The 26,854-nt window shown below is 44.4% G+C and overlaps 3 protein-coding genes across 4 annotated transcripts; 2 read left to right on the forward strand and 1 right to left on the reverse strand.

Annotated features, from left to right (window-relative positions):
• Positions 1-467: 467 nt before the first annotated feature.
• Positions 468-3,591, forward strand: LOC125742312 (serine-rich adhesin for platelets-like). Its single transcript, XM_049014219.1, has one exon. It carries the CDS (start codon positions 468-470, stop codon positions 2,967-2,969), a length of 2,502 nt encoding a protein of 833 aa, XP_048870176.1. The 3' UTR covers positions 2,970-3,591.
• Positions 2,835-15,462, forward strand: adgrg7.1 (adhesion G protein-coupled receptor G7, tandem duplicate 1). Of its 2 annotated transcripts, XM_049012765.1 has the most exons (15): positions 2,835-2,961; positions 4,019-4,123; positions 4,368-4,477; positions 4,755-4,889; positions 5,826-5,917; positions 6,389-6,534; positions 6,776-6,886; positions 7,132-7,316; positions 9,244-9,414; positions 9,871-9,983; positions 10,484-10,830; positions 11,780-11,861; positions 13,091-13,279; positions 13,777-13,924; positions 14,482-15,462. In XM_049012765.1, the coding sequence occupies exons 2-15, from the start codon at positions 4,042-4,044 to the stop codon at positions 14,707-14,709; spliced, it is 2,139 nt and encodes a 712-aa protein (XP_048868722.1). In that variant the 5' UTR covers positions 2,835-2,961; positions 4,019-4,041; the 3' UTR covers positions 14,710-15,462. The 2 variants fall into 2 exon arrangements, with proteins under 2 accessions (XP_048868722.1, XP_048868723.1); XM_049012766.1 differs by lacking the exon at positions 2,835-2,961 and having other exon boundaries at positions 3,835-4,123.
• Positions 15,463-16,357: 895 nt separating this feature from the next.
• On the reverse strand, positions 16,358-26,750 carry LOC125741611 (NACHT, LRR and PYD domains-containing protein 3-like). The gene is made up of 11 exons (XM_049012767.1): positions 26,618-26,750; positions 24,478-24,759; positions 23,872-23,901; positions 21,604-23,422; positions 21,338-21,502; positions 20,928-21,098; positions 20,508-20,681; positions 19,982-20,155; positions 19,685-19,858; positions 17,833-17,879; positions 16,358-17,239 (listed from the first exon to the last, which is right to left on the reverse strand). Exons 2-11 carry the CDS (start codon positions 24,749-24,751, stop codon positions 16,662-16,664), a joined length of 3,606 nt encoding a protein of 1,201 aa, XP_048868724.1. The 5' UTR covers positions 24,752-24,759; positions 26,618-26,750; the 3' UTR covers positions 16,358-16,661.
• Between the last annotated feature and the right edge of the window lie 104 nt (positions 26,751-26,854).

Below are 26,854 nucleotides of genomic sequence, written 5' to 3' on the forward strand. Positions count from 1 at the left end.
TGCTGAGCCACACAGCATCCCCCCCCATGCTCAGAAGGTGGCTGATTCAAAGCCCGGGCACAGCAGATGGACTCCACCATTAGGCCTAGGAGCAGGTCCCTTAACCCCAAAAGTGGATAAAACTACCTGCTAAATAAATTAAATGTAAATGTAAAGCATCCAAAACAAGGCTGTTACGCGCAGTGTTTTTCATCCAGAGTGAGTTCCAGCAAACTGCATGTTTACGTTAGCAGCACACTGTAGGCTGAAGCTCCAGTGGCAGGGCAGGAGACGGCCGTCCCCAAGTGTGAGCCTCTAACTGCCTGCTGCTCTCTCTCTCCACAGTCTCACGTAGTCAGGACAGTGATCCGGCTCCTGTATCGACATGCAGCTTTCCTCCTCCCCCCTCCCCCCATGAAAGCCCCAGCCACCCCCGCCTTTCTCCTCATGACACTGCACTGACCCTCCCTGACTCTGCATTTAAGCGAATGACATCTCCAGAGCCCGGAGGTGAAATCTCGATCACTATACAATCAGACACCATTTCCATTGAAGTGTCCCCTAGTGCAGCTGACCTGCCTCCCACTAGCACTAATGCCCTGGTTATATACACTAATCTGCCCAATGAACTTACTGACACTACTATCCATTCTACCACCCAACAGCCCTTTACTAACTTTACTACCACTCTGTCCAGTGACACTGACTCTACTACCACTCATCTGCCCTTTACCAACTTTACTACCACTCTATCAGGTGACACTGACTCTACTACCACTCATCTGCCATTGACTAATTTTACTACCACTCTACCCAGTGACACTGACTCTACTACCACTGATGTGCCATTGACTAGTTTCACTATAACTCTATCCAGTGACACCGACTCTACTACCACTAGTCTGCCCTTTACCAACTTTATTACAACTCTATCCAGTGACACCGACTCTACTACCACTAGTCTGCCCTTTACCAACTTTATTACAACTCTATCCAGTGACACTGACTCAACTACCACTCATCTTCCTTTGACTAATTTTACTACCACTCTACCCAGTGACACTGACTCTACTACCACTGGTGTGCCATTGACTAATTTTACTACCACTCTACCCAGTGACACTGACTCTACTACCCCTTATCTGCCCTTTACTAACTTTACTACCACTCTATCCACTGAGACTGACTCTAGTACCCCTGATCTGCCATTGACTAGTTTTACTACCACTCTATCAGGTGACACTGACTCTACTACCACTCATCTGCCATTGACTAGCTTTACTACCACTCTGTCCAGTGACACTGACTCTACTACCCCTTATCTGCCCTTTACTAACTTTACTACAACTCTATCCAGTGAGACTGACTCTACTACCCCTGATCTGCCCTTTACCAACTTTACTACAACTCTATCCAGTGAGACTGACTCTACTACCCCTGATCTGCCCATTACCAACTTTACTACCACTCGATCAGGTGACACTGACTCTACTACCACTCATCTGCCATTGACTAGTTTTACTACCACTCTGTCCAGTGACACTGACTCTACTACCACTGATGTGCCATTGACTAATTTTACTACCACTCTATCAGGTGACACTGACTCTACTACCACTCATCTGCCATTGACTAGTTTTACTACCACTCTACTCAGTTCCACTGACTCTACTACCACTCATCTGCCATTGACTAGCTTTACTACCACTCTATCCGGTGACACTGACTCTACTACCCCTTATCTGCCCTTTACTAACTTTACTACAACTCTATCCAGTGAGACTGACTCTACTACCCCTGATCTGCCCTTTACCAACTTTACTACCACTCTATCCGGTGACACTGACTCTACTACCCCTGATCTGCCCATTACCAACTTTACTACCACTCGATCAGGTGACACTGACTCTACTACCACTCATCTGCCATTGACTAGTTTTACTACCACTCTGTCCAGTGACACTGACTCTACTACCACTGATGTGCCATTGACTAATTTTACTACCACTCTATCCGGTGACACTGACTCTACTACCCCTGATCTGCCCTTTACCAACTTTACTACCACTCTATCAGGTGACATTGACTCTACTACCACTCATCTGCCATTGACTAGTTTTACTACCACTCTACTCAGTTCCACTGAATCTACTACCACTTATCTGCCATTAACTAGTTTTACTACCACTCTATCAGGTGACACTGACTCTACTACCACTCATCTGCCATTGACTAGTTTTACTACCACTCTACCCAGTGACACTGAATCTACTGCCCCTTATCTGCCCTTTACTAACTTTACTATAACTCTATCCACTGAGACTGACTCTACTACCCCTGATCTGCCATTGACTAGTTTTACTACCACTCTGTCCAGTGGCACTGACTCTACTACCACTGATGTGCCATTGACTAATTTTACTACCACTCTATCCGGTGACACTGACTCTACTACCCCTGATCTGCCCTTTACCAACTTTACTACCACTCTATCAGGTGACACTGACTCTACTACCACTCATCTGCCATTGACTAGTTTTACTACCACTCTACTCAGTTCCACTGAATCTACTACCACTTATCTGCCATTAACTAGTTTTACTACCACTCTATCAGGTGACACTGACTCTACTACCACTCATCTGCCATTGACTAGTTTTACTACCACTCTACCCAGTTCCACTGAATCTACTACCACTTATCTGCCATTAACTAGTTTTACTACCACTATATCCATCGACACTGGCTCTACTACCACTCATCTTCCCTTTACTAGTTTTACTACCATTCTATCCAGTGAGACCACTCATCTGCCTTCTACCGACTTCACTACCCCTCAACACTCCCATACTACCATTGCTACCACTCAACTGCCCACTACTAACATTACAACCCCTCCCCTCAATTGTGAAAATGGTGGTGAGGTAATCGGGGCCAGCTGTGTTTGTCCTGATGAGTTTATTGGGAGAAACTGCGAGATTGGTAAGTAATAATGTTTCCACACGTATGCAGACAGACATTCACCCAACTAGAGATATCATAATAACATTTTTTCTGGTTCCATCCTGATAACATGTATCTGCTGATACCAATCCGATATTTCCCACCTTTTTCTATTTCTAAACATTAAATGAGATATTTGTATCCATACATTTCCAATAACATGGCAAACTGCATTCAGTGCTATAGCAGCATTGTTTGAGTTTGCTAAGAATAGGGAAATTTAATGGTCATGCTTCTCGAACCAAAGCTTTGCCACTACGGTGCAGGGAGAAATCCAACATGGTTACACACGCCTGTTTCTTTGTTTTACTCAGGAACAACTTTCACAAAAATTTACAGAGATATTTCTTAAAGGGAAAAGTCTGCAATCTGTTGCCAAATAAAATATAACAAAGAAACTAAACAAAAGATCACCGTATATCCCAACTAACTATTTTTAGTTAAAGCAAACAATGCTGGGGTCCACAATGTAGGGGGCGGCTGCTGATCTTAATTTTATTTCATTAACAAAACACATTGATCAATTATGATGATGCGATCAGAATATTATAATCTATAATGATATATCTTAAATTTGGCAGACCAATGTGCCGGTGCCGCACCCCCCTCCCCCCTCCCCTGATCAGTGAATTTTCCTGACAGCCCTCCCGCCCACAACCTGATCAGTGAGTTTTACCATTGGCACCACATGCTCTGACCAGCATATTATGGATGCTCCATCTTTTTTTAAATTCCTGCTCCCTTCTCTATAGCTATACCTGTCTCTGATGAAAAATCGGATCGGTGTCTTACCCCCCCCCCCCCCCCCCCCCAATATCCAATCCAGCATTTTTTACTGGTATAAGCCTCATGATGATAATGGATCGGTGCCATCTCCGCATACACCATACGCACGACTCACACTCACTGACTCACACACACTCACAAACACCTGACCAGACATACATGTAAAAACACAAATTCTTTATCGCTGAATTCATTAATAATGTGATACACTTTAAATTCCTTTCTAATACTATGTTCCTTTTTTCCACAGCAAACTTTTGCAACGCCACAAAAATGGGACGTTTTACTTTTAACAAAACCGCTGTTGGATGGTTCAGTTACTCCAATGAGCTGTGCACCTCCAGTGAAGGGAGCAGTAGGTTTACACTCACATGCCTTCTCACGCCCTGCAGGTCGCTGCAGGGGTCACTCATTTGGCTGAGTTATTACTTTATGGGCCTACATTGAATTAAAAGCATAACTTGTGACTGCAATATAAAAGAGGGTTAAAAATTAACTGGTGCCTTTGAGGTATTCTGTGGTCTATGTGGTCTATGTTCCCTCAATGACCAGGATGGGGTTTTCCTGCTTGCCTGCTGAGATTGATCTCTCTGTGCTAGCGGGTTTACCCAAGGCCACCACGCAATGCACCAATGACAATGGGCGGCCTACGTTCCAGAGAGCGCAGACCTTCAGATGCGGCACGAGCCTGGGTGATCTCCAGCAGATGGTGCGTCTGCTCCGTCAGCTTGCTCCTGCAGCCCCTCCCTGACACTTACCACACACCTTCCTGAAAGAAAAAGAGGGAAAGGGGTGGGAATAGTGGACCGGGGTACACAATGTTAGTCGGCTATCATGAAGTATGTTAACTTTAACTAGGAACAAAGAGGCTGGCTTGCATGCAGATTTGCATGTAATTAGAAAATAATACCTAGTGATTTGTTTGCCCACTCTTTTTTGCCTTCATGATGAAATGTGCTGCTTTTTGGGGTAATCTGTGATTACAGATTAACTCCACCAATGCAAGTACTATCGCCATAAGCACTCAAATCCTGACATCCAAGCCCGAGACCCTCACCGCTGAAAACATCACCATGGCAGCCAAAATCACCACAACACTACTGCTTGGCAGCTCCTTGAAGGTAACATCCGATGGCATTCTCACGCTGCTAGGATACCAGAGTTCTGCCTCAGCGCTATCTCCATTGCCATGGAAACAGAGATGACCACTTCGTTTAGTGCAGAAGAGCTTGCTGGCAATTAGAATGCAACATGCGGTGATTGATGCAGATTCCTAACTCTTCATGAAAGGCTGAAGGCAAGAGGAAATGCTCAATCGCACATACAGTACGCTGCCAAACTCTAGACAGTTAAAGTAAATATTTAAAGCTGTTTATCTGGGTAGTAAGTGTATATTTGCACAGAAAAAAATAAATTTTACATAACATGTGCAAATTAACAGTAACAGTAACAACTAAGAAGACTTTCTTCTGCTCTCCAACAACTTACTGATATCAGGTTGGATGAACAGAAGAACATCGCTTCAGTTCCCAAACCTCTCCTCAGGGGCAGCCCAGCTATTACATGTAGTTTCACCACCAGCTCAATTAATTAATTTAATTAGTTAATAAAACCAACGAGACAGTGATTAGCTATATGAGGTTATGCCAGTGGCTGAGTCACAAATACACGAGTTTATTGGATGGTTGCTGAAAATACTGGGGTGATTTTAGCAGAAGTTCTGAAATGGCTAAGCTGACACACTTTGACAGGCAAGATAGCATAGTAAAGATCATTTAAAAATCATTTTTTTGGCTGCCTAAGACTTGCAGAGTACTGTACATGTCACAGAGCTGGGCCCTTCTATTGGCAGCTTAATCGAAAGCCCACACAGATGGCAGCCAATTAAAATCCCACACAGATGGTAGGATATGAAAAACCCACTCAGATGGTAGCCAATGAAAAGCCCACTACAGCAAAGGGTCATTTCAAGACATTGAGAGATTCTACGCTATGAAAGACATGAGCCTGAAATGAAACGGAATGCTTTTGCTCTCTCTCTCGTTCTCATTTCGTAGGAAGCCATTAACTTCACAGTGGTCACCATCAGCCAACTCCTGAAAGCCAGCAGGTCTGAGTTCTCTTCTCAAACCAGCAGTGTTATAGAGAGGTACGCCAGTTCCTCTCTACCCTCCTGAGCACAAGGGACATTAAACCATCCGTGCACATAACCAGAACACAAGACAGGCTATGAGCCAGTCAGCAGGACCCTGAGCCCTTCCACAGAATCTTAGGGTCCAAGCCTTAAAATTGCTTACCCATGACATTCACTGACATCAGTGAAGATAGCTTTGTTAGTTGACTTATAATTCAGAGGACATAATCTCCTTTCCTTTCCCCTCATGCACGAGGAATGCTTTATTTTCCAGTCTTTTCTGTATTTGTACATTACACTTTGTGAGGATTCATGTTGAAAAATATGTTGTCACAAAGAAATACAACACAATCAAGAAGACTCAGGTTGTAAGTACACCCCCACAAAGTCAATGGAAGCAGAATGGGTTTTCTATGTGTTGCCGAATAATTTATCTTACAAATTTTGGTTCTTGTGTGTGTGTGTGTGTCCTCGTGTTCACTTTAGCCTGACTTCAGCACTGGAGAACTTCACCCTCACTGTGGGATCCAGTCAGTCCGAAACAGTGGTCCAGCCCAACTTAGCAATGAAGTCCTTAAAAGTTAATGTGTCCCATGGGGCCGCACAGGGGATCCAGTTCTCCGCCACACCCAGTACGTACGGTCCATGACTTTCAGCTATCACGGGATGTGTGTGTCTGGTGTGGAACACCAGGACCAGGCAGCACTTAAAGGCTCATAGTCTGCTGGGAAATAGATGGTTTGAGTTGTGCATTTGGTGTAGCAGTTGCTGTGTTTTCTTTTCACATAGTACCTGACATATGTCACCCAGCACTGGATTGGCAAAAAGATGTAATGATGTAGATTTCTTATTGCAATTTGACTTATTTCCCAGGTACAACTCAGTCCTTTGTGTCTGACAGAATATACACCAGCAGTGTACCACAGCTGACCATCAACAAGACAACACCAACAGGAGTAAACATTTTTATCAAATTTCCACAAGGTATTCTTAGAAGAGGAATCCCAGTTGTAGGTGTCCAAGGTAGCATAGACCCAGTATAGAGTAAACCCAGATTCTTGTCTAACCGGTCAGGCTCATCTTAGTTTGGGCTAAGCATGCTTAACTCTGTAAGACACATGAGTTTGCCCTTAGGTCAATATTTTGTGTCAATCTACCTGCAGATCATGTCCTCAAATTGTAAAATGCTAACCGAAAAACCTGTAATGTATCTCTGTCACCATGGATAGAAAGAACTCAAGAGGCAATGAAGGTTGGCTTCGTTCTCTACCAGAATGACAAATTTTTCCAGTCGAGACGATTTGCAACACCCCTAGGGACCACAAGAAATGTGATCACTGGGAGTATCAGCAGTGACACTGTTGGACTTCGGAAGACAGTCCCAGAATTCGTGGAACTGCTCTATCAACCACCTGTAGGTGTCATCGCCTTAATTTGCTCTCTTGAACTTTCTGCATACAGCAACATGGTTAATAGCTTTACCACCAGCAATAATAATAATACATTTTATTTATAAACGCCTTTCAAGACACTCAAGGTCGCTGTACAGCAAAATAGATAAAAAATACATAGTTACAATAAAACAATAAATAACCTAGTGATTAAAAGAACATGTGTGATTATGAAAGATAAGACAATCTAAACAGGTAGGTTTTGAGTCTGGATTTAAAAAGCGGAAGAGAATCTAAATTACGGAGATCAGGGGGGAGAGAATTCCAAAGCTGGGGGGCAGAGTAACTGAATGCCCTGTTCCCCATTGTCATTAAACGGACAGAGGGTACAGTAAAAAGGAGAGAGGAAGAGGAGCGGAGAGTGCGGGCAGGAACAGCAAAGTGGATGAGGTCAGATATGTACGGAGGAGCGAGGTTATGTAGTGTTTTAAAAGTGGTAATCAATATTTTGAAATTAATTCTATGTTTTATGGGAAGCCAGTGGAGTTGTTGTAAGACAGGAGTGATATGGTGAAAAATTGGAGTCCGTGTTATGACCCGAGCTGCAAAGTTCTGAAGGAGCTGCAGTTTCTGGAGGGATTTATTAGGAAGACCAAAGAGAAGAGAATTACAATAATCAATACGGGAGGTTACAAGGCTGTGAACTAAGATAGCCGTGGTGTGGGGAGTGAGAGAGGAGCGAAGACGAGAAATATTACGTAAGTGGAAGTATGCAGACCGAGTAACATTATTGATGTGTGAGTGAAAGGAAAGTGTACTGTCGAGGACGACACCCAAACTCTTAACCTGAGGGGATGGATGGACAATTGAATTGTTGATATTAATTGAAAAGCTACTAGATTTGGAGATTGCAGATGGGGTGCCTACTAAGAGGACTTCTGTTTTGGAACTGTTAAGCATGAGAAAGTTAGTGGAGAACCATACATTGAGTTCCTGTAGACAGAGAGTAAGTGAAGATGGAGGAAGTGATGATGAGGGGCTAGAGGAAAGGTAGAGCTGAGTGTCATCCGCGTAACAGTGAAAATGAATATTGTGCTTACGGAAAATACAACCAAGAGGGAGGATGTAGATAATGAAAAGGAGGGGCCCCAGGACAGAGCCCTGGGGAACCCCAGAGGACAGAAGGAAGGTGTTGGATGTATGTGATTTTAAGTGAATGTACTGTGTACGGTTGGTGAGGTATGAGGTGAACCAAGTAAGTGGAATATCAGTGATACCGATAGAAGATAGTCTATGGAGGAGAAGGCTGTGGGAAATAGTGTCAAAGGCAGCGGTTAGATCGAGAAAGATGAGAATGGAAAGCAAACTGGTATCAGCAGCTATAAGAAGGTCATTAGTGATTTTTATAAGTGCTGTTTCTGTGCTGTGGAGGGGATGGAAGCCGGATTGAAACTGATCATAAAGATTATTATTATTAAGGTGGGCATGTAATTGAGAAGCAACGATTTTTTCGAGAATTTTGGAGATGAATGGCAAATTAGAAATGGGACGGAAATTGTTGAAATCATTAGGATCTAAACCAGGTTTTTTAAGAATCGGAGTGACAGTAGCAGTTTTGAGTAATAAGGGAACCGTTCCAGAAGTGAGAGAGGAATGAATAATGTTGGTGATGAGGGGCGCTAGTACTGGAAGGCAAGCTATGTTGCTATGCTATAGGCCAGTGTTTGCATGTCTGCATGAACTTGCACCTTTGCTCTGAGACTATCAATTACATCCTTATTATTGTTTTTGAGCACTTCTGGTCTCTATCAATAATGAATCCGATTAAAGTAAAAGTCACTACAAAACCTTAGGAGGCTGTATGAAGCCTCGTGAGCCTCTGCTGAGTAATCACTACTCACTGCACCGTGCTTCTCACCATGTCCTTGTGCTGTTTCTTTTTTCTGCCAGCCCATCCGCAACGCAACCCTCTACGACTTTGCCTGTGTGTTTTGGGATTATTCCCTCGGGGACTGGAGCACAGAGGGCTGCTTCAAGAGCAACAGGCTCAGTGAGACTGATCTGGCTAGGGGCATGGTGGGCTGTGTCTGCAACCACACCACCAGCTTCTCTATGCTGCTGGTGAGCGCCCCCCCCCATGCCTCCCCCAAGCCCATCAGCCCCTGAAGGCGCTTTCTACTGAAGGTCTTAAAGGGTGTTTGTTGGGTGTCAAAACCCAGAGAGTTTACCCAAGTAGTACCCCCTCTATACTATGTTTACCACCACGCACACCTCCTGAGCACCGATCTCCTCACTCAGATTCCAGGTTTTGACCCATTGGTGCTACAGCCTGGGTTGCCCCCTTTAACATGGGAGACCTTGGTAAAGGTCTTGCCAACAGACAGCACTACATTATGGTCGTCATGGGTGTACAGGCATGTGGGTGGAGGGCTTCATCCTGGATAATCCATGGGATGAAGTTCCCCTTGATGGTTTTGTCTGCCTGGGACTATGGGGAGCATAAACACATAACTGCAGCAGTATCAGGTGCATCTTCATGGTTTGTCCCTGCATATACCTGATTTTGTTTATCTGCAGTCTTTCAGGAAAGACGTTAAATATTCAAAAGCAATGGACATAATCACCTTTGTCGGGTGCTTCCTCTCAGTAATCGCCCTGAGTGCTACCATACTGCTCGAGCTCATCGTCAGGTAAAATCCTCCACCTTCACAGCTAATTAAATGAGTTTGCATTGTCTACTGACGGTTTCTTACATGTAAATAATCATGGGGGGGGGGTGGCACAGTTGACATATTTTTGTAATTGAAGATTCCATTCAGACAATGTTTGGGAGAAGTAACAGAGGTTCTGAACTTGGGGCTCTCATTTATAGCTAAAGTTTGGGTTTAAATACTTCTGTATCATTATTGAATTATAGTTTGTATACATTATGCCTATATGCAAAGATTATGGCTTTGTAGTTTTAGTATGTTTGGCTTAGTCTGGAATCAAGAAGGGTAGTTACACAGATATAGGCAACAAAAGGACTGTAAACTCAAAACATCCAAATGACACAGGAATTCAAAGAAACTGGGCTTGACTGTGTTCTGCTTCATTCATAATTAGTCTTCTGTTGCTTCTGGTTAGTCCACGTCTTCTAGTGTATGGTTCTACAACTTCTTATAACTTGTAATTTACCTTCTGTTCACAGCAAGTCACGGAAGAGCAACACCACGATGATCCTAGTCAGCATATATAGCTCCCTGTTGCTGTTCAACCTCCTTTTCATCTTCGGGGCCAACAAGCCCCCAGTAGTGGGCACTGTGATGGCCGACCGTAGCGGGAATCACATGCTGAAGTCAGACCTCCACGTGGACCGCGACAGTGGCCCGTGCACGGCAGTGACGGCACTCATGCACTTTTTCCTGCTGGCTACCTTCACCTGGAATGCACTGTATGCCATGCAGATGCTTCTGACCAACTTGAGAAGGACGCAGTTGTGCTCCCTCAGGCTGTCTCAGTCGCGGTTCACCGTGATTTCCTTGATAGTTGGCTGGGGTGAGCAAGGCACAGCATGTCATGTTTAATTAATGACACGGCATTTCTCAGTTTCACGTGACTTGCTTACAGAGACAATGGGCTGTAGATGTTGTTAAATTTGGAAGGTATAGTCAACCTGGTGGCCATTTCCAAGATACGCACTTATTAAATCCAGCAAGAGTCCGACCTTTCACACCCAAAGCTAATCCCCAGCAGTGTCTTAGTTGTCATCCAGTTAGAGGATGTTATGAATGTACAGGAGAACTCCATACTGCCCTGCAAAGACAAAACATAGTCACTAAGCTGACACTGAAACTGAAAGACCCATATGTAATAGGTAGCTAAATGACAGTGTACTTCTTCAAAAGATATTTTGTTACAAGATAAACCAAAGCCTAAGAGACCCAGTTTCAGTCCTAGCTCAGTTTTTGTGGCCGTGTGGAGCTCAGTAGAATGAGTCTCTGTGACTGTGATCAGAAAATCCATGTTGAAGTCCCAGCCTCAGCAGAGCAACATGACCATGAGCCCCTGAGCATGACCGAGCAAGGCCCTGGGGGTGTGGCATGTGTGCTGTGACCCCCCCCGAGCAAGGCCCTGGGGGTGTGGCACGTGTGCTGTGACCCCCCCCAAGCTATGGAGAGCAGGACTGGGCAGGCAAAGGGACGAATTCCAGTGTACCTGTACTTGTGCAAATGGATAATGAAGGATTTATCATTTATTTGATAGAATATACACTTACAGCATTTTGTCTTTGTGGGGCAGCATAGTACTCAAGTTTGTACTGGTACTCAGGAAGATGGTACTGGTACTCAGGAAGATGGTACTGGTACTCAGGAAGATGGTACTAGACCACCGTGAACTTCCTCTAAATCCACATCCAAATCTTGAATAAAAACCAACTGTAGAGGAAAAAATGCTCAGTGCTCTGACATTGTCACGTATTCACACATCTTTGTTTTGTGTTCAGGTTTTCCACTGGTGTTGACGTCCTTTACACTTGCAGTTTCATACAGTGTGGAGAATCCACTGAACTATCGCCAGCAAGAGTTGTGAGTGCATTGGCTCCAGTGCATGTAGATGTATAAACACACTTACATGAGCAGATGACCTTTGCCCAGACATGAACAAGGCTTTTATCTTTCTGCCAAGTCCTTTATAGATACCTCGTCTTTGTAGTTAAGTATTTTCTAATGCGGCTGTAATTTTAATTACAGCTGTAATTATAATTACAGCTGTAATTATATTATTGTTTGGTATAGATTCCTATCAGCGGACACGACATAGCAAAGACATGCCTGTAGTGGACTGTGCATACCCCTGTCTGTCTGCAGCCGTGACCCATACGACCTGCTGTCTAATCGGCTGCAGCCGCTGTGCATACCCCTGTCTGTCTGCAGCCGTGACCCATACGACCTGCTGTCTAATCGGCTGCAGCCGCTGTGCATACCCCTGTCTGTCTGCAGCCGTGACCCATACGACCTCCTGTCTAATCGGCTGCAGCCGCTGTGCATACCCCTGTCTGCCTGCAGCCGTGACCCATACGACCTGCTGTCTAATCGGCTGCAGCCGCTGTGCATACCCCTGTCTGTCTGCAGCCGTGACCCATACGACCTCCTGTCTAATCGGCTGCAGCCACTGTGCATACCCCTGTCTGTCTGCAGCCGTGACCCATACGACCTCCTGTCTAATCGGCTGCAGCCGCTGTGCATACCCCTGTCTGTCTGCAGCCGTGACCCATACGACCTCCTGTCTAATCGGCTGCAGCCGCTGTGCATACCCCTGTCTGTCTGCAGCCGTGACCCATATGACCTGCCTGACCCATCGGGTGACATAAGCAGCTGCCTAGGGGGCCATGAGCTGAGGGGGTGCTGACTTAGCCAGCTGGTTTCCCTTTGTGTCAAACAGTGTGCACCACACCTGCCCCCCTATGTGTGTGGGATCAGCACAGAACAGCTTGGGCGGGGGTGTGGGGGTGTGGGGGTGTGGGGGTGTGGGGTGCCCCTGAAGCTTGCCCAGAGCTCCACATGGGCTTCGACTGGCACTGGGTGCTTCAGAAATGGCCTTAAAGCTCCAAGAGCCTCCCATTGAAGTGTGATAGACAGTAGGACAAGAAACCTGATCAGGCGAATCAAACGCATAGGACCCCGTTCCCCTTCAGGTTATCAAAATCTGCATTCTTCTGACTACACATGTGATTTAGCCGCTCCAGCGCTCTTTCGCGTGGCTGAAACACGAGGCTTGTCTGCCGAACTCACTCACACCTGCCGCCCTGTTCCAGTTGCTGGTTGGCTACCATGGATGAAAATGGGACGTTTGACCCGCGTCGCACCCTGCTGTGGAGCTTCCTGCTACCCGTGGCTGTGCTGCTCTTCTTCAACACCGTGGAGTTAGTTTACTTCTCCATCACAGCAGTGAGGCAGGCAAGGAGGACGAGGAGGCGTAGCAAGACCAAAACCAACAATAGCTGGTGAGTCATAACCCCATGGAATGAACTGGTAACGTCTTTTGCAGACCAACACACATGTGGGGGACATGAGATGACTAGTGCTGCCTGAAGACCCACCTGCAATGTCAATCACAGCCCTAGAAAACAAAAATAGGCTAAATTCATGATTGGTGGCAAACAGCAGCTCCGCCCATCAAAGTCCCAGTTCCACCCATCAAAACCCCAGGTCCACCCATCAAAGCCCCAGCTCCGCCCATCAAAACCCCAACTCCACCCATCAAAACCCCAGCTCCACCCATCAAAGCCCCAGCTCCGCCCATCAAAGCCCCAGCTCCGCCCATAAAAGCCCCAGTTCCACCCATCAAAGCCCCAACTCCGCCCATCAAAGCCCCATTTCTGGAATGAAGATTTTTTCAAACCTCTCACTTTGTCATTACCTGAACTAGAGCATGCTAAAAAAGCTAGCCCAACCTCTGTACTGAAGCCTTCACATCTGTGATGTTCTCCTCCAAAACCAGCACCCTGCTGAAGGAGGTCATCAGTAGCATCTCTCTGGCTGTGCTGCTCGGCCTCACCTGGTTGATAGGATACTTGCTGCTGGTGTCCCATGATCCAGACGTTCACACAGTCCTCAGCATCATCTTCTGCGTTTTCAACACCACCCAGGTTTGTGCCGGATGCCACACTGTTCTTTAGTGAATCTTTGTTAATCTTGATTGAACAATAGCACTAATAAAAATGTCTGATGCACATCTTTGGTGTTTATGAAAACAGGCCTTTGCGTATTGGAGAGTTTTTTTACAACAGTGACCTTAATCATAGGTGGATTACAGCTGGGGCTCAGGTTATAAAAGTGTGGCCTCAAACGATGTCCCCAGTCCATGGACAGCTTTGGCATTACGTCATCCCATAGATCCCATAGTGATGGCAGTCCTGGTTATTTTATAAGGCCCAGGGCTTAGACACTTCACCGGTTTTGGCCTGCTGTGCCTTCTGTTACCTCGGGGGGACCCAAAAGGCTTATGCCCAGGGAACCAAGTATGCTGAATATCTTTATTAAGTCCTTTAGACGAGAGATAATGTATACCACTGTTACGGTATGTTGCGAATATGCTCACCAAACATTCTCCAGAATGAAACAGAAATTGTTCTGTAAACACATTAGGGGCCCTTTTTCAGGTACCTGAGATGCAAAGCACCCTGTTGACTTCCTTGTTCCACAGGGCATTCAGATTTTCCTCCTGATCCCAGACTGGGGAAGGATCAGCACTGCGCTACGCTCCATGCCCACTCCGACCGTCTCTATCGGTCTGCATTCCAAGAAGTACAACGTCAGGGCTCAGCACGGCAAGGGACTCCCTGAGGTCTACAGGAAGATGGAGACCGACTTCACCTCCAACTTCCACATCTTGTCTCCTTCCTCAAACTTGCCCAAAGAGAAAGAAACATAGGACTGATCAGAAACGTCATTTTCACATTTGGTATCACCACCAGGTCTGGTTTCGATGCTTTTCTCTGCAGCGCCACTGGGTTTGGGAGTCAGACCGAGCAGCGCGGGACCGTAACCTGACCACGTCCTTCTTATAAGTCCACCGGCCTCCCCAGGGTTGGCGCATCCCACGAGGGAGTCCCACTGTGATGAAGTACCTGCTGGAAATCAGCTGGATATCTGCAAGCACGGGCAAACGCAGTATCAGTCAGCTGGATATCTGTGAGCACGGGCAAACGCAGTGTCAGTCAGCTGGATATCTGTGAGCACGGGCAAACGCAGTGTCAGTCAGCTGCGCGGTCAGAACGATCCTGATGTAAAAACAACTTAACGCTTTTAATTCCTCCTTCATTTCTCTACTCAACAGATTGTACTGGAAAACTGAAAAGCGATTTTCCATGTGGTATCTACAAAGCTGCCGCTCTCGCCAAGGAAACCTTTAGGGTTTTCAGAGAGCTTCACAGTGTCAGACCTGCGCAGACCTGGGGAAATGTCCACAAACTGGGTGGTGCTGTTAGTCGAGGTGACAGATCCCAGTCCAGCATTTCCAGTAATCTACTGAAATCTCACCAATGAAAGTTCTCTTGGTAATTTGATGGGGTTTTTGTTTTACTATGTAGGCTATTTCCCAATTTTAAGTGAATACTTTTGTGTCGATATTCTGCATACTGTTAGCTCACGGGAAATGTACTTAATAAAGCTTTTGGCTAATAAATATGCTGCTACTGTCATTTTCTGAGCGTATTTCTGAGTGTAATTCGTATTGGGGTCTTTACAGTAGCTGTAATCTTTACAAGATGGGGCTCCCCAAGAATTGGGGTAACTAACAAAAAAGTGTAAACTTTTTTATATTTTATATAGTTTTTATATGTATTTGCCCAACCAGTTTTCCGCTCTGGCTCATGCAATATAATATACATTTTGTTTTAAAACTGAAGGCATCTAGTTCAATCAGATTTGCCTTAAATAATAAAAAAATATAATGCACAATCAGAACCAGTTTCAATTTGTTGTTCTATATTAGATTACATAAAAACTCAGCTGAACAGGAAGATATGGAGAGAGACTCTTTATTGCCTTTCAAAAGCTACACTTTGAAACAAAATAAAAACATTTACAGTAAAAAAAAAATAAAGAAAAACACAGCCGTAGGATAAATGTCTTTAACTGGATGGAGGCTCATGTGACCTCACCCCTGGTTTGGGTTCCTACGTTTGGTCTGCATGTGAGCAGTTGGCATGTTCTCCTGGCTCCTGCGTGCGACAGATCTAATCTTACAATATCTGCTGAGGCTCTACATGTTTTCCTTGTCAGCGGCTGAAAACATCAGCAAACCTTGTTACCTCAGCTCCCTCTGTGTTGATCTATATACCTTTTGACGACATAATTGCTGTCCACAATCAGCAGATTCATACAGATTCAGATTACCTTTGATAACCTTCACGAGGTCCACAAGACATCAGGGCTTCTGGCAGAAGAACCAAATGATTTTTATACATTCTGTCTTTGTCATGACTCAAGGAAGAAGGACACAAGGAGCACTTCCTATTTGTTTTAATGTTGAACGTGAATGAGCTTCGGCTCAGCAAATAGCAGAAAAAAGGGAGGAAATCTGCAAAGTAAGGCCAACTTTAAAGAAAAGCTTGCAAGTCTAATACTGCGAGATCTGAATGATGAGCAGGCATGTAGACAGATAGTAGAATTACTCTAACGAAGGGGACCTGTTGGTAGGGGCACCCAAGACTCCATTACATTTATTTCTGACTACAGCCATTAAATTGTGACACATAACTTTAAAGTTTAACATGAATTTTTTTGGATGTTTTCGCAATGACAGTAAATGCTTGTGTGTCTGAAGAAAGTGGGATGTAAGGGGGTCCAGATCGGTCACGACTTATGCGGATAACCCAGCTATCACAGCTGGCACAGAGACACGTGAGACGGATCCTCCCAGCTGTCCAGCCGATGGCTGTGTCCGGCCTTGACTTCGAACCCCATGCCAAATGCCGGATGCAGGGGCTCAGTGAACGCAGAGTGGAACATATGCAGCAGTGTCACCGTGCTGGAGGCAATGCTGTAGAAGGACAGAGTACCTCCGGACCAGTCCAGGTAGACCCCAACTCTTTCGGGCTTGGGGCTCGGTACGGCGATATCCAGAAACCTGCCACCATGCCGGGCAGAGTAGCCAGCCTCAGAGCAGAACAAGCTCCAGGACTGCTCGTTGTAGCCCAGCTGGCTGTCGTCACCTTTCCCCTTGCGGGCTATGCCTGCGTAGGCCACGCCCACAGAGGTCCAGCAACCAGCCCACTCCACCTCCCAGTAGAACCTGGCCTCGGACAGATCCTGGGAGCACAGTACCTGGTCCAGGCGGTCAAACCTCTCTGGATGGCTGGGGTAGGACTGTTCAGAGTCCAGGGTCACCTTTTGATTCCCGTCTGACAGAGATAGGTGCTTATTTGCCGTGTTGGGATCCATTGTAAGCTTGCAAGCATCTGCAATATAGACTCAGTATGAGGTAAATCATCAGTATCAAAGGGAACACAGTAAAGACAGGGCAAGGCGAGGGTTATGGGCCATAAGCCCCATAGGCGACCGGCAGGGCCGGTCAATCCAATAGGCTGCATAGGCTACCGGCAAGGCCGGTCAATCCAATAGGCCACATAGGCTACCTGCAGGATCGGTCAATCCAATAGGCCACATACAGTAGGCTACCGGCAGGGTCGGTCAATCCAATAGGCCACATAGGCTACCGGCAAGACCGGTAAATCACATAGGCCACACAGGCGTAACATAACACAGGGTAAAGCAGGGGTTAAAGCAAAAGTTTTATTCTGTCCAAATTTTCTGAGCCAACAACTTTCTTATGTACTTACTTCGTAGCTGTAAAGATAAATCAGCAATGCAAAAACAAAAAAGGTTTTGCCACTTTTCAAAACTTCTCTAGAGCAGTGTTTCCCAAGACGGTCCTCAGGGACCCACTGACCGTCCACGTCTTTGTTCCCCATCGCCAGCCCCCTGACAGACTGTGGGTCCCCGAGGATCGGAGTGAAAACGCCACTCTAGAGGGTTAATGTACAACACTTACATTTCAGCAGCCCTGATTTGTTCCTGCTCTCTCCAGCATGGTCTGTGCTGCAGAAACACCAGATGGTCAGATGTTTACAGAGAGCCGGCCTGTCAGCCACAGTACCCTTCCATCCCAATGAATGACCGTTCAATGCTCTTCCAGCAGTAGTCTTGTCTAGTCATTGTTCCTTTTTTAATATATCTTACTCTATACTGTCTTTTTGTAACTTTGTTTTGTCTGTATCCTGTTGCTGTGTAACTGCTCAATCTCTGGAAAAACATGTTCAGCAGATAAATGAATGACGTGTGAAAACTCAGCTGGTGGCTGATATAGGGGAAAAGTGTCAGGTGTATGATGGAATGATATAAAATTGTTATATAGTATTAAATACAAATAACATACTGGCATTATTATTAGTAGTAGCAGTGAAGCGCCAATGGCCTTGGACTAGATAAGCTGCGTGGAAGACAGCTGGGGGGTATTATTAATGTTCCTGACTGCAGCTGGGGGGTATTATTAATGTTCCTGACTGCAGCTGGGGGGTATTATTAATGTTCCTGACTGCAGCTGGGAGGTATTATTAATGTTCCTGACTGCAGCTGGGGGGTATTATTAATGTTCCTGACTGCAGCTGGGGGGTATTATTAATGTTCCTGACTGCAGCTGGGGGGTATTATTAATGTTCCTGACTGCAGCTGGGGGGTATTATTAATGTTCCTGACTGCAGCTGGGGGGTATTATTAATGTTCCTGACTGCAGCTGGGGGGTATTATTAATGTTCCTGACTGCAGCTGGGGGGTATTATTAATGTTCCTGACTGCAGCTGGGGGGTATTATTAATGTTCCTGACTGCAGCTGGGGGGTATTATTAATGTTCCTGACTGCAGCTGGGGGGTATTATTAATGTTCCTGACTGCAGCTGGGGGTATTATTAATGTTCCTGACTGCAGCTGGGGGGTATTATTAATGTTCCTGACTGCAGCTGGGGGGTATTATTAATGTTCCTGACTGCAGCTGGGGGGTATTATTAATATTCCTGACTGCAGCTGGGGGGTATTATTAATGTTCCTGACTGCAGCTGGGGGGGTATTATTAATGTTCCTGACTGCAGCTGGGGGGTATTATTAATGTTCCTGACTGCAGCTGGGGGGTATTATTAATGTTCCTGACTGCAGCTGGGGGGTATTATTAATGTTCCTGACTGCAGCTGGGGGGTATTATTAATGTTCCTGACTGCAGCTGGGGGGTATTATTAATGTTCCTGACTGCAGCTGGGGGGTATTATTAATGTTCCTGACTGCAGCTGGGGGGTATTATTAATGTTCCTGACTGCAGCTGGGGGGTATTATTAATGTTCCTGACTGCAGCTGGGGGGTATTATTAATGTTCCTGACTGCAGCTGGGGGGTATTATTAATGTTCCTGACTGCAGCTGGGGGGGTATTATTAATGTTCCTGACTGCAGCTGGGGGGTATTATTAATGTTCCTGACTGCAGCTGGGGGGTATTATTAATGTTCCTGACTGCAGCTGGGGGGTATTATTAATGTTCCTGACTGCAGCTGGGGGGTATTATTAATGTTCCTGACTGCAGCTGGGGGGTATTATTAATGTTCCTGACTGCAGCTGGGGGGTATTATTAATGTTCCTGACTGCAGCTGGGGGGTATTATTAATGTTCCTGACTGCAGCTGGGGGGTATTATTAATGTTCCTGACTGCAGCTGGGGGGTATTATTAATGTTCCTGACTGCAGCTGGGGGTATTATTAATGTTCCTGACTGCAGCTGGGGGGTATTATTAATGTTCCTGACTGAGGGGGAGCATCACCTCCACACTCTGCTTTTGTGGTTTGTACAGGTACAAAGACTTACTTCAGGGTCTCCAGTTTACAGTTGGGATTCCCCAGGAGAGCAGAGAGCAGCTTGACCCCTGAGTCTCCCAGGTGGTTGTAGCTCAGGTCCAGCTCTCGTAGGTGTGAGGGGTTTGACCTCAGAGCTGAAACCAGAGATGCACAGCCTGCCTCCGTAATGCAGCACCCTGAGAGGCTGCGGAGAGGTAAAAACATGGGCCCTGAGTACCTGCGCGAACGGGTGTTTTTTGCAGCCATGCTAATGCTAATCCCTCGAAAGGGAAACCCCGCCCCCGGGGCCTTGCTAACCCACACTGACCAGAGATTCTCCAGCCTGCACTGGATGCTTCCCAGCCCCACCGACAGCAGCTTCACACCCTGGTCCTGTAGATCGTTGTCCCTCAGGTTCAGCCTCCTCAGCTTGGAGGCCATGCAGCTAATTGCTGAGCCCAAGGCCTCACAGCCTTTCATTGTGAGTCCGCATCTCTCGAGGCTGAGCAGAAATGGGCAAAATGAAGCTTTAACTTCATTATTATTACTGTCATCATTACCATGGGCGGCGCATTGGCTCAGTGCAAAGCACTGCTACCTCATGCAGTCCAAAGACATACAGTCAGGCTAACTGGCTAGCAGGCTAACTAAGCTACCCTGTGATGGACCGGTATGTCACCCAGGGTGTTCCCCAGCCTTGTGGCCTGTGTTTCCTCGGACACACTGCAGCCCTCTTGACCCTCATCCAAATAAGCAATTGGAAGATGACTGAATGATAAACTTTCCTGTCATAAAACATTTGAAACCACCCCAGTACAGTTCACTGGACCCCCATGAAAAGACAGAATTCTGACCTCAGTGTCTGTAGTTCACAGGCCCGGTTACTCAGCCCAGCAGAGAGCAGCTTCACTCCTGAATCCTGTAAGTCATTGTCATTCAGGTCCAGCTGTTTCAGTTTTGATGACTTTGAGCTAAAAACGTTCTTTAGTCCCTCACAGGTTTTCTCCGTGAGTTTACACCAATTCAACCTGAAGAAGAGATTAATTTGGTCCTGAATCTACAACTGCAATCTCTGTAAATAAATGTTACTGATGAATATTGAAATCAACATGCAACATCACAAGTATTATTATAGACTACAGCACTGAAATGTTGTATTTTATTAAATATGACTACAAAGACTTGACTGCGGAAACCCTTTAATATACCATGAAAATGTAATTGTATCTATTCTTCTCAGTCTGAAGCATCAGTGAATAAAGCTTCATTCGCACCTCATTGTCTCCAGGGTGCATGGAGTCTTAGCCAGTGCTTCCAAGAGCGTCTCCATTCCCAGGTCCTGCAGGTCATTGGTGCTCAGATCCAGCTCTCTGAGATTCTGGGCTTTGGCCAGGGCTGAGGCAAGGCTACCACAGCTCTTCCCAGTGAGGTTACACCCGTCAAGTCTGAGTAAGAAACGCAGTGTGACTTGGATCACAGTAATGGAAAGTCAGAAAGAGCCAGTCGCATTTTGTACCTGATTACCGGACAAACAAATCGTTAAACAAAACCTTAGCGTAAATTTTATATATTTCTATGAACATTTTCCTTTGAATAAACCGCTTTCAGTGTTTCCGTAAATGTAATAATTAATTCATAATGTAGGTACTTATTTTTTTTCTCTTGATTACTCATATCTCCAGACCTCAGTATCTCCAGTTTACAGTCGGGAGTCTCTAGGCCAGCAGAGAGCAGCTTCACTCCAGAGTCCTGTAAGTCATTCTGGCTCAGAATCAGCTGTCTCAAGTCAGAACCGAGGGCCGGGCCCAGTGACTCACAGCAGGCTCTGGTGAGGTTGCAGTTGTCCATCCTGTAAGGAGACCACAGTGCCCCGATATACCAGTTATGTATAATGTCGTAGAGGTGGAGCATCAGTGTGTGTCGCATTACGGGATTCGCTCTGGCACTTACAGAGCCACTTTGGAGAATTTGATGACGGGCAGCAGTCTCAGTAGCCCCTCATCTGACTTGACATACTTCTTTAAGTCAAATTCCTCTAGCACGTTCTCAGACATCAACAGGATGTAAGCTAGTGCCGACCAATGTGCAGGCGAGAGGGAGGCCTCCTTTCCTTCAAGACTGCCTGCATTAAGGTAGGACTGGACCTCCTGGACCAGAGAGGTGTCATCCAGCTCGATGAGACAATGAAACAGGTTGATGCTGTTCTCTGGGGAAAGGTTTTTCTTAATCTTCCCCTTGATATACTTGATTGTTTCCTGAAGGCTATCTGCACTGCTAGTAGTTTCTTTCAGGAGGTTTCTGAGAAGGCTTGCTGACTCCTTGGAGTTCCTGGAGATGCCCAAGAGGAACCGAAGGAACAGATCCAGCTCGCCATTCTTACATCGTAATGCCTTGTCCACGGCTCCTTTGTGCAAGTCAAATAATGAGCTTTTTTTGAATAGCTTGGAGATCTTTTTACCTATTTTTTGCTTTTCAAAGAGATTTGTTTTGTCATTCTTGTACCTCAGGAACACATAGAGGGCGGCAAAATACTCCTGGATGCTGAGATGTATGAAGCTGAACACTTTCCCTTGAGTAATCTCTGAATCCTTGAAGATTTCTGTGCATACACCTGAATATACTGATGCTTCACTCACATCAATGCCACAGTTTGTCAGGTCCTCTTCATAGAAAGTGAGGATTCCTTTCTCTAGGTGGTCAAAAGCCAGCTTCCCTAGCTTTAGAATGATCTCTTTCTCTTTGTCAGACTGTACCTTTGCCTCAGGACTGGCACTTCCTACATATTTCTGATTCTTCATGTTAGTCAGGATTAGCAAAAAACTTGTGTACATCTGAGTGAGGGTTTTAGGGCCAGTCGAGTCCCTTTGATCTCCTCCATCCAACAACTTCTCAAGGACGGTAGCTGAAATCCAACAGAAGACAGGTATGTGACACATGATGTAGAGGCTCCTTGTTGACTTTACATACGTAACAATTCTTCTACTTAAGGCCTCATTGTGGCTGAACCTCTTCTTGAAATACTCTTCCTTTTGTGGATCTTTAAAGCCTTTCACATCTGTCACCCGATGGACATACTCTGGGGGGATCTGGCTGGTAGCTGCGGGTCTGGAAGTGATCCAGAGGAGAGCAGAAGGAAGGAGGTTTCCCTTGATGAGATTTATCAGCAACACATCAAGCGATGTTGGATCTGCTACATCTGCCCACTTTTTCACCTGGAAATTGAGCTCAATCCTACTTTCATCAAGACCATCAAAGATAAACAAAACTTTCCTGTTCCCCAAAAGGACATTTCCATACGATTCCAGCTCTGGGTGGAAATAATGAATCAGTTTCAGCAAGCTGAATGGTTCACTTTTGATCGAGTTGAGCTCACGGAAAGGAAGAATGAAAGTGAAATACAAATCCTGGTTTAACTTTCCTTCTGCCCAGTCAAGGATGAACTTCTGGACCGAGACTGTTTTTCCAATGCCTGCTATACCCTTGGTCATCACTGTCTTGATTTGCTTCTTCTGCCCAGCTAAGGGTTTGAAGATGTCGGTGCACAGCACAGCAATTTCTGGGGCAGCCTGCTTCTTGGCGGCCCACTCTACCTGCCGTACCTCATGCTCGCTGTTAATCCCTTCGCATTCGCCTTCAGTCACATAGACATCTGTATAGACGTCGTTGAGAAGAGTTTTGTTCCCCTGTTTGGCCACACCTTCGGATATCTCCCTGTACTTTGCGATCAAACTGGATTTAAGATTGTTCTGTGCTGCCTTCATGGACTTCTCTGAGGAATAAAACAGTGAAAATGACATGAAGGCCAAATACGCAAATGAAGTACAGGAAACAAAGGAATGACTTATATGACCAGCACCTCTAGTGTTTCGTAATAGCATTGCAGCCATGAAAAACTGGCAAAGTAGATTCACTTTTCTAATTCCAATTAAAGATTGGGGAAAGCCCCATTCTCAAATGCGATTATCCATTTACCCACTGTATGATAATGGTGCTAACAGCTATCAAGGTGAAGCATGGTTTCTTGTGAACAGTGTGCCTTATCACACAGCTTCAATGTGCAAGGAAGCAGTGAAATATATGATTGTGTGTCTGTCATTTTATAAAGACAGCGGTGGTACAGCATCAGTGGGGGTGTGGGAGTTAGGGTACATTTTAGTTGCTCTTTCTAATGTTCTGAATCATACAATCTGGCATTTTTTGTGCCAGTGATCCACTCACCTAGATCAGCTGGTACCTCTAATCCTGCGCCTGTAATGGGGGAAGGAACAAAGACAAGGTGATGTCAGACATGGAGAAAGGGGAGGATTGCTGTGTGCCAAGGTCTTCTATCATTTTAAGAATGAATGAACGAATGAATGAAGGTGCTCTACAGAATCAATGGGCAGCCACTTCAGCCATCACCATTGTGGTGTTTCATTCTGTCATTCTATGTATTTAGCATAAGCGTTTCTCCAAAGCGATGGATATACGAGGAAAGCTTGGCCAACCTGCTGGCTTCTTCTCCTACTTTACAAATAACAATAAAAATGAATGTTCTGAGATTCTACTTTCTTTCTTTCTACAAATAGTGTGGCAATGTTCCCATGGAAATATTTGTGAATTATTTTGAGTGAATTTAGGTCATCAAAATAATCGATTAATTAAATTGAATCACGATAGATTAAAGATTTCCAGTTACGCTCCTTCCATCATCGTAATCGAGTCACCGTGGGACCAACGATTTATACGTATAGTACAAACTGATCTTATTGACAGGCTGATGAAAGCACATTTGAATAAAAGCACTTATCAAGACAGACAGTTGCAAAAATCAAAAGAATATACTTTGTTTGCGCGCTTTCTCCAGACGGCTGGCAAGCTCCATCTGCCTCATTTTCTTCAGGATGTGTATGGTGACCTCTAGCGCCCCCTGACTGCCATAGCTTTCCACCATCCGCGTCACGATGTCAGTTGAGCTCGCATTTTCCAGCTGACCTTTGGGGATGTGCTTGAATCCCTCCAGGAGGTTCTTGTGGGAAAGGTAAAACCTGAACTGCTTCAGCTCATCTTTGACCAGATCCTCCAGGGTGGAGAAAAGCTGGGAAGTGACGTCCGCCATTGTTTCAGCTGTAAAAGCGTAAAAATGTGGCATTAAAAAGAAATGAAAACTTTACAAGACAAAAAGCTAGGAAAAGAAATAAAACAGGTTTGTTACAAATCAATGGTTAGCAAAGACAGATCTGTAGTAAAATAAAAATGGTAGAATATTGGCAGTGCACTAAAATGTCTGTTGATAAGCATATCAGGCATGACATACCATCCTCCTTGTGTTCATATCAGGTTACAGCCAGATACTTTTAAATCAAAGGTTCAGTAATCCTTCATGACTGAATTATAGCAGTCCAAAGTCCTCTATATGGCAAAAATTAAGCAGCCAAATCCCACAAAGTGCATGAACCACGTATGTGTAATAAACAATAAGTATGTGTAATAAATACTTTGTATGTGTAATAAATAGTAGGTATGTTTGATAAACACTATGTATGTGTGATAAACATTGGGCATGTTTAATAAGCACTATATATGTGTAAAAAATATTATGTATATGTAATAAACACTATGTATGTTTAATAAATACTATGCATCTATAACAAACACTAGGTATGTATAATAAACACTATGTATTTATAATAAACAATGGGTATGTTTAATAAATACTATGTATGTGCAATAAATATTATGTATGTATGATAAACACTATGTATGTTTAACAAACACTATGTATTTGAAATAAACAATGGGTATGCTTAATAAACACTATGTATGTGTAATAAATACGATGAATGTGTCATAAACACTATGTATTTGTAATAAACACTAGGCATGCTTTATAAACACTATGTATGTGTAATAAACACTATGTATTTGTAAAAAACACTGGGCATGCTTAATAAACACTATGTATTTGTAATAAACACTGGGCATGCTTTATAAACACTATGTATGTGTAATAAACACTATGTATTTGTAGAAAATACTGGGCATGCTTTATGAACACTATGTATGTGTAATAAACACTGGGCATGCTTTATAAACACTATATATGTGTAATAAACATGTATTTGCAATAAACACTAGGCATATTTATTAAACACTATGTATGTGTAATAAACACTATGTATGTGAAATAAACAATAGGTATAAGCACCGTTTTTGCTGACTTGATAAAGTAAAATGTATGGCTAAATTCAAAGTGTAGGTGCTGCTGTTACAGCTGTAACACACACACACACACACACACACACACAATCATATTCTGTGGATAAAGATACCAAATAATTCCATACAGTACATACATACATACAGTATATAAAATCCAAAACTCTAGCATATTTCCTGTTTCAGCCATTTCTTTCATCTAATTTACTATATAAGTATTTAATATGTTTATCATTTATTTAGTCAGATCTTCTGTTACAATCGTTTCTTCTATGTATGTTATATATTCCTGCAATATCCACCTGTACAGTGCTTACTCATATGCCTACTTTGATGTTCTGTAATTACCTTCGTCTTGTTTTGTGTGGTTTAATCTCGTCAGATATTCAAATAAGAATTCCAAAGTACTGATGACCAAAAGGCAAATAATGATCTCAAACTTTCATCACAGCCTTTTCAAAATGGTTGCCCCAAAATACTTAATGTTATGTCCTATATAAAAGAATAATGTTACGTCTTAGTCTGAAAATGTTACCAACAGAATATGGTGTCTTACCCTGAAAATGTTAGACATCCCAAATGTTTAATTCTATGTTGTTCTACTGGGAATTTTAATAATAAACCTGGACATATCACTCAAGTTGTGGTTCACTGTAAAGGTTTATTAAAGCTACGCAATGAATTATCCTAAACATCTTGTATTTATGCAAAACTGCACACACAGTACAGCGTCTTGTATGTATCAGGTAACTTTATGACGACTTACCAGCAGGACTGCGGTTCCCGTTACAGCGGATTAGGCTTGGATTGAGTTTGCTTTTGTAAACCTCAGTGACTCCTAGTTGAATCACGAGCAGACACAATCTGTTAGCAGCTTCATCTACATCCACAAGGGACTGAGGTTTATGAGGTGCTAGCTTGGTGTATGACTCACAGCAGCAGCAAATTTATATGCTGTCAGATAAGTAATAAGTAATAAGTTACTTATTCTTTTATGCAGACG

The sequence above is a fragment of the Brienomyrus brachyistius genome, chromosome 5, assembly GCF_023856365.1.
Source record: "Brienomyrus brachyistius isolate T26 chromosome 5, BBRACH_0.4, whole genome shotgun sequence".
In the NCBI taxonomy this organism is placed as follows: domain Eukaryota; kingdom Metazoa; phylum Chordata; class Actinopteri; order Osteoglossiformes; family Mormyridae; genus Brienomyrus; species Brienomyrus brachyistius.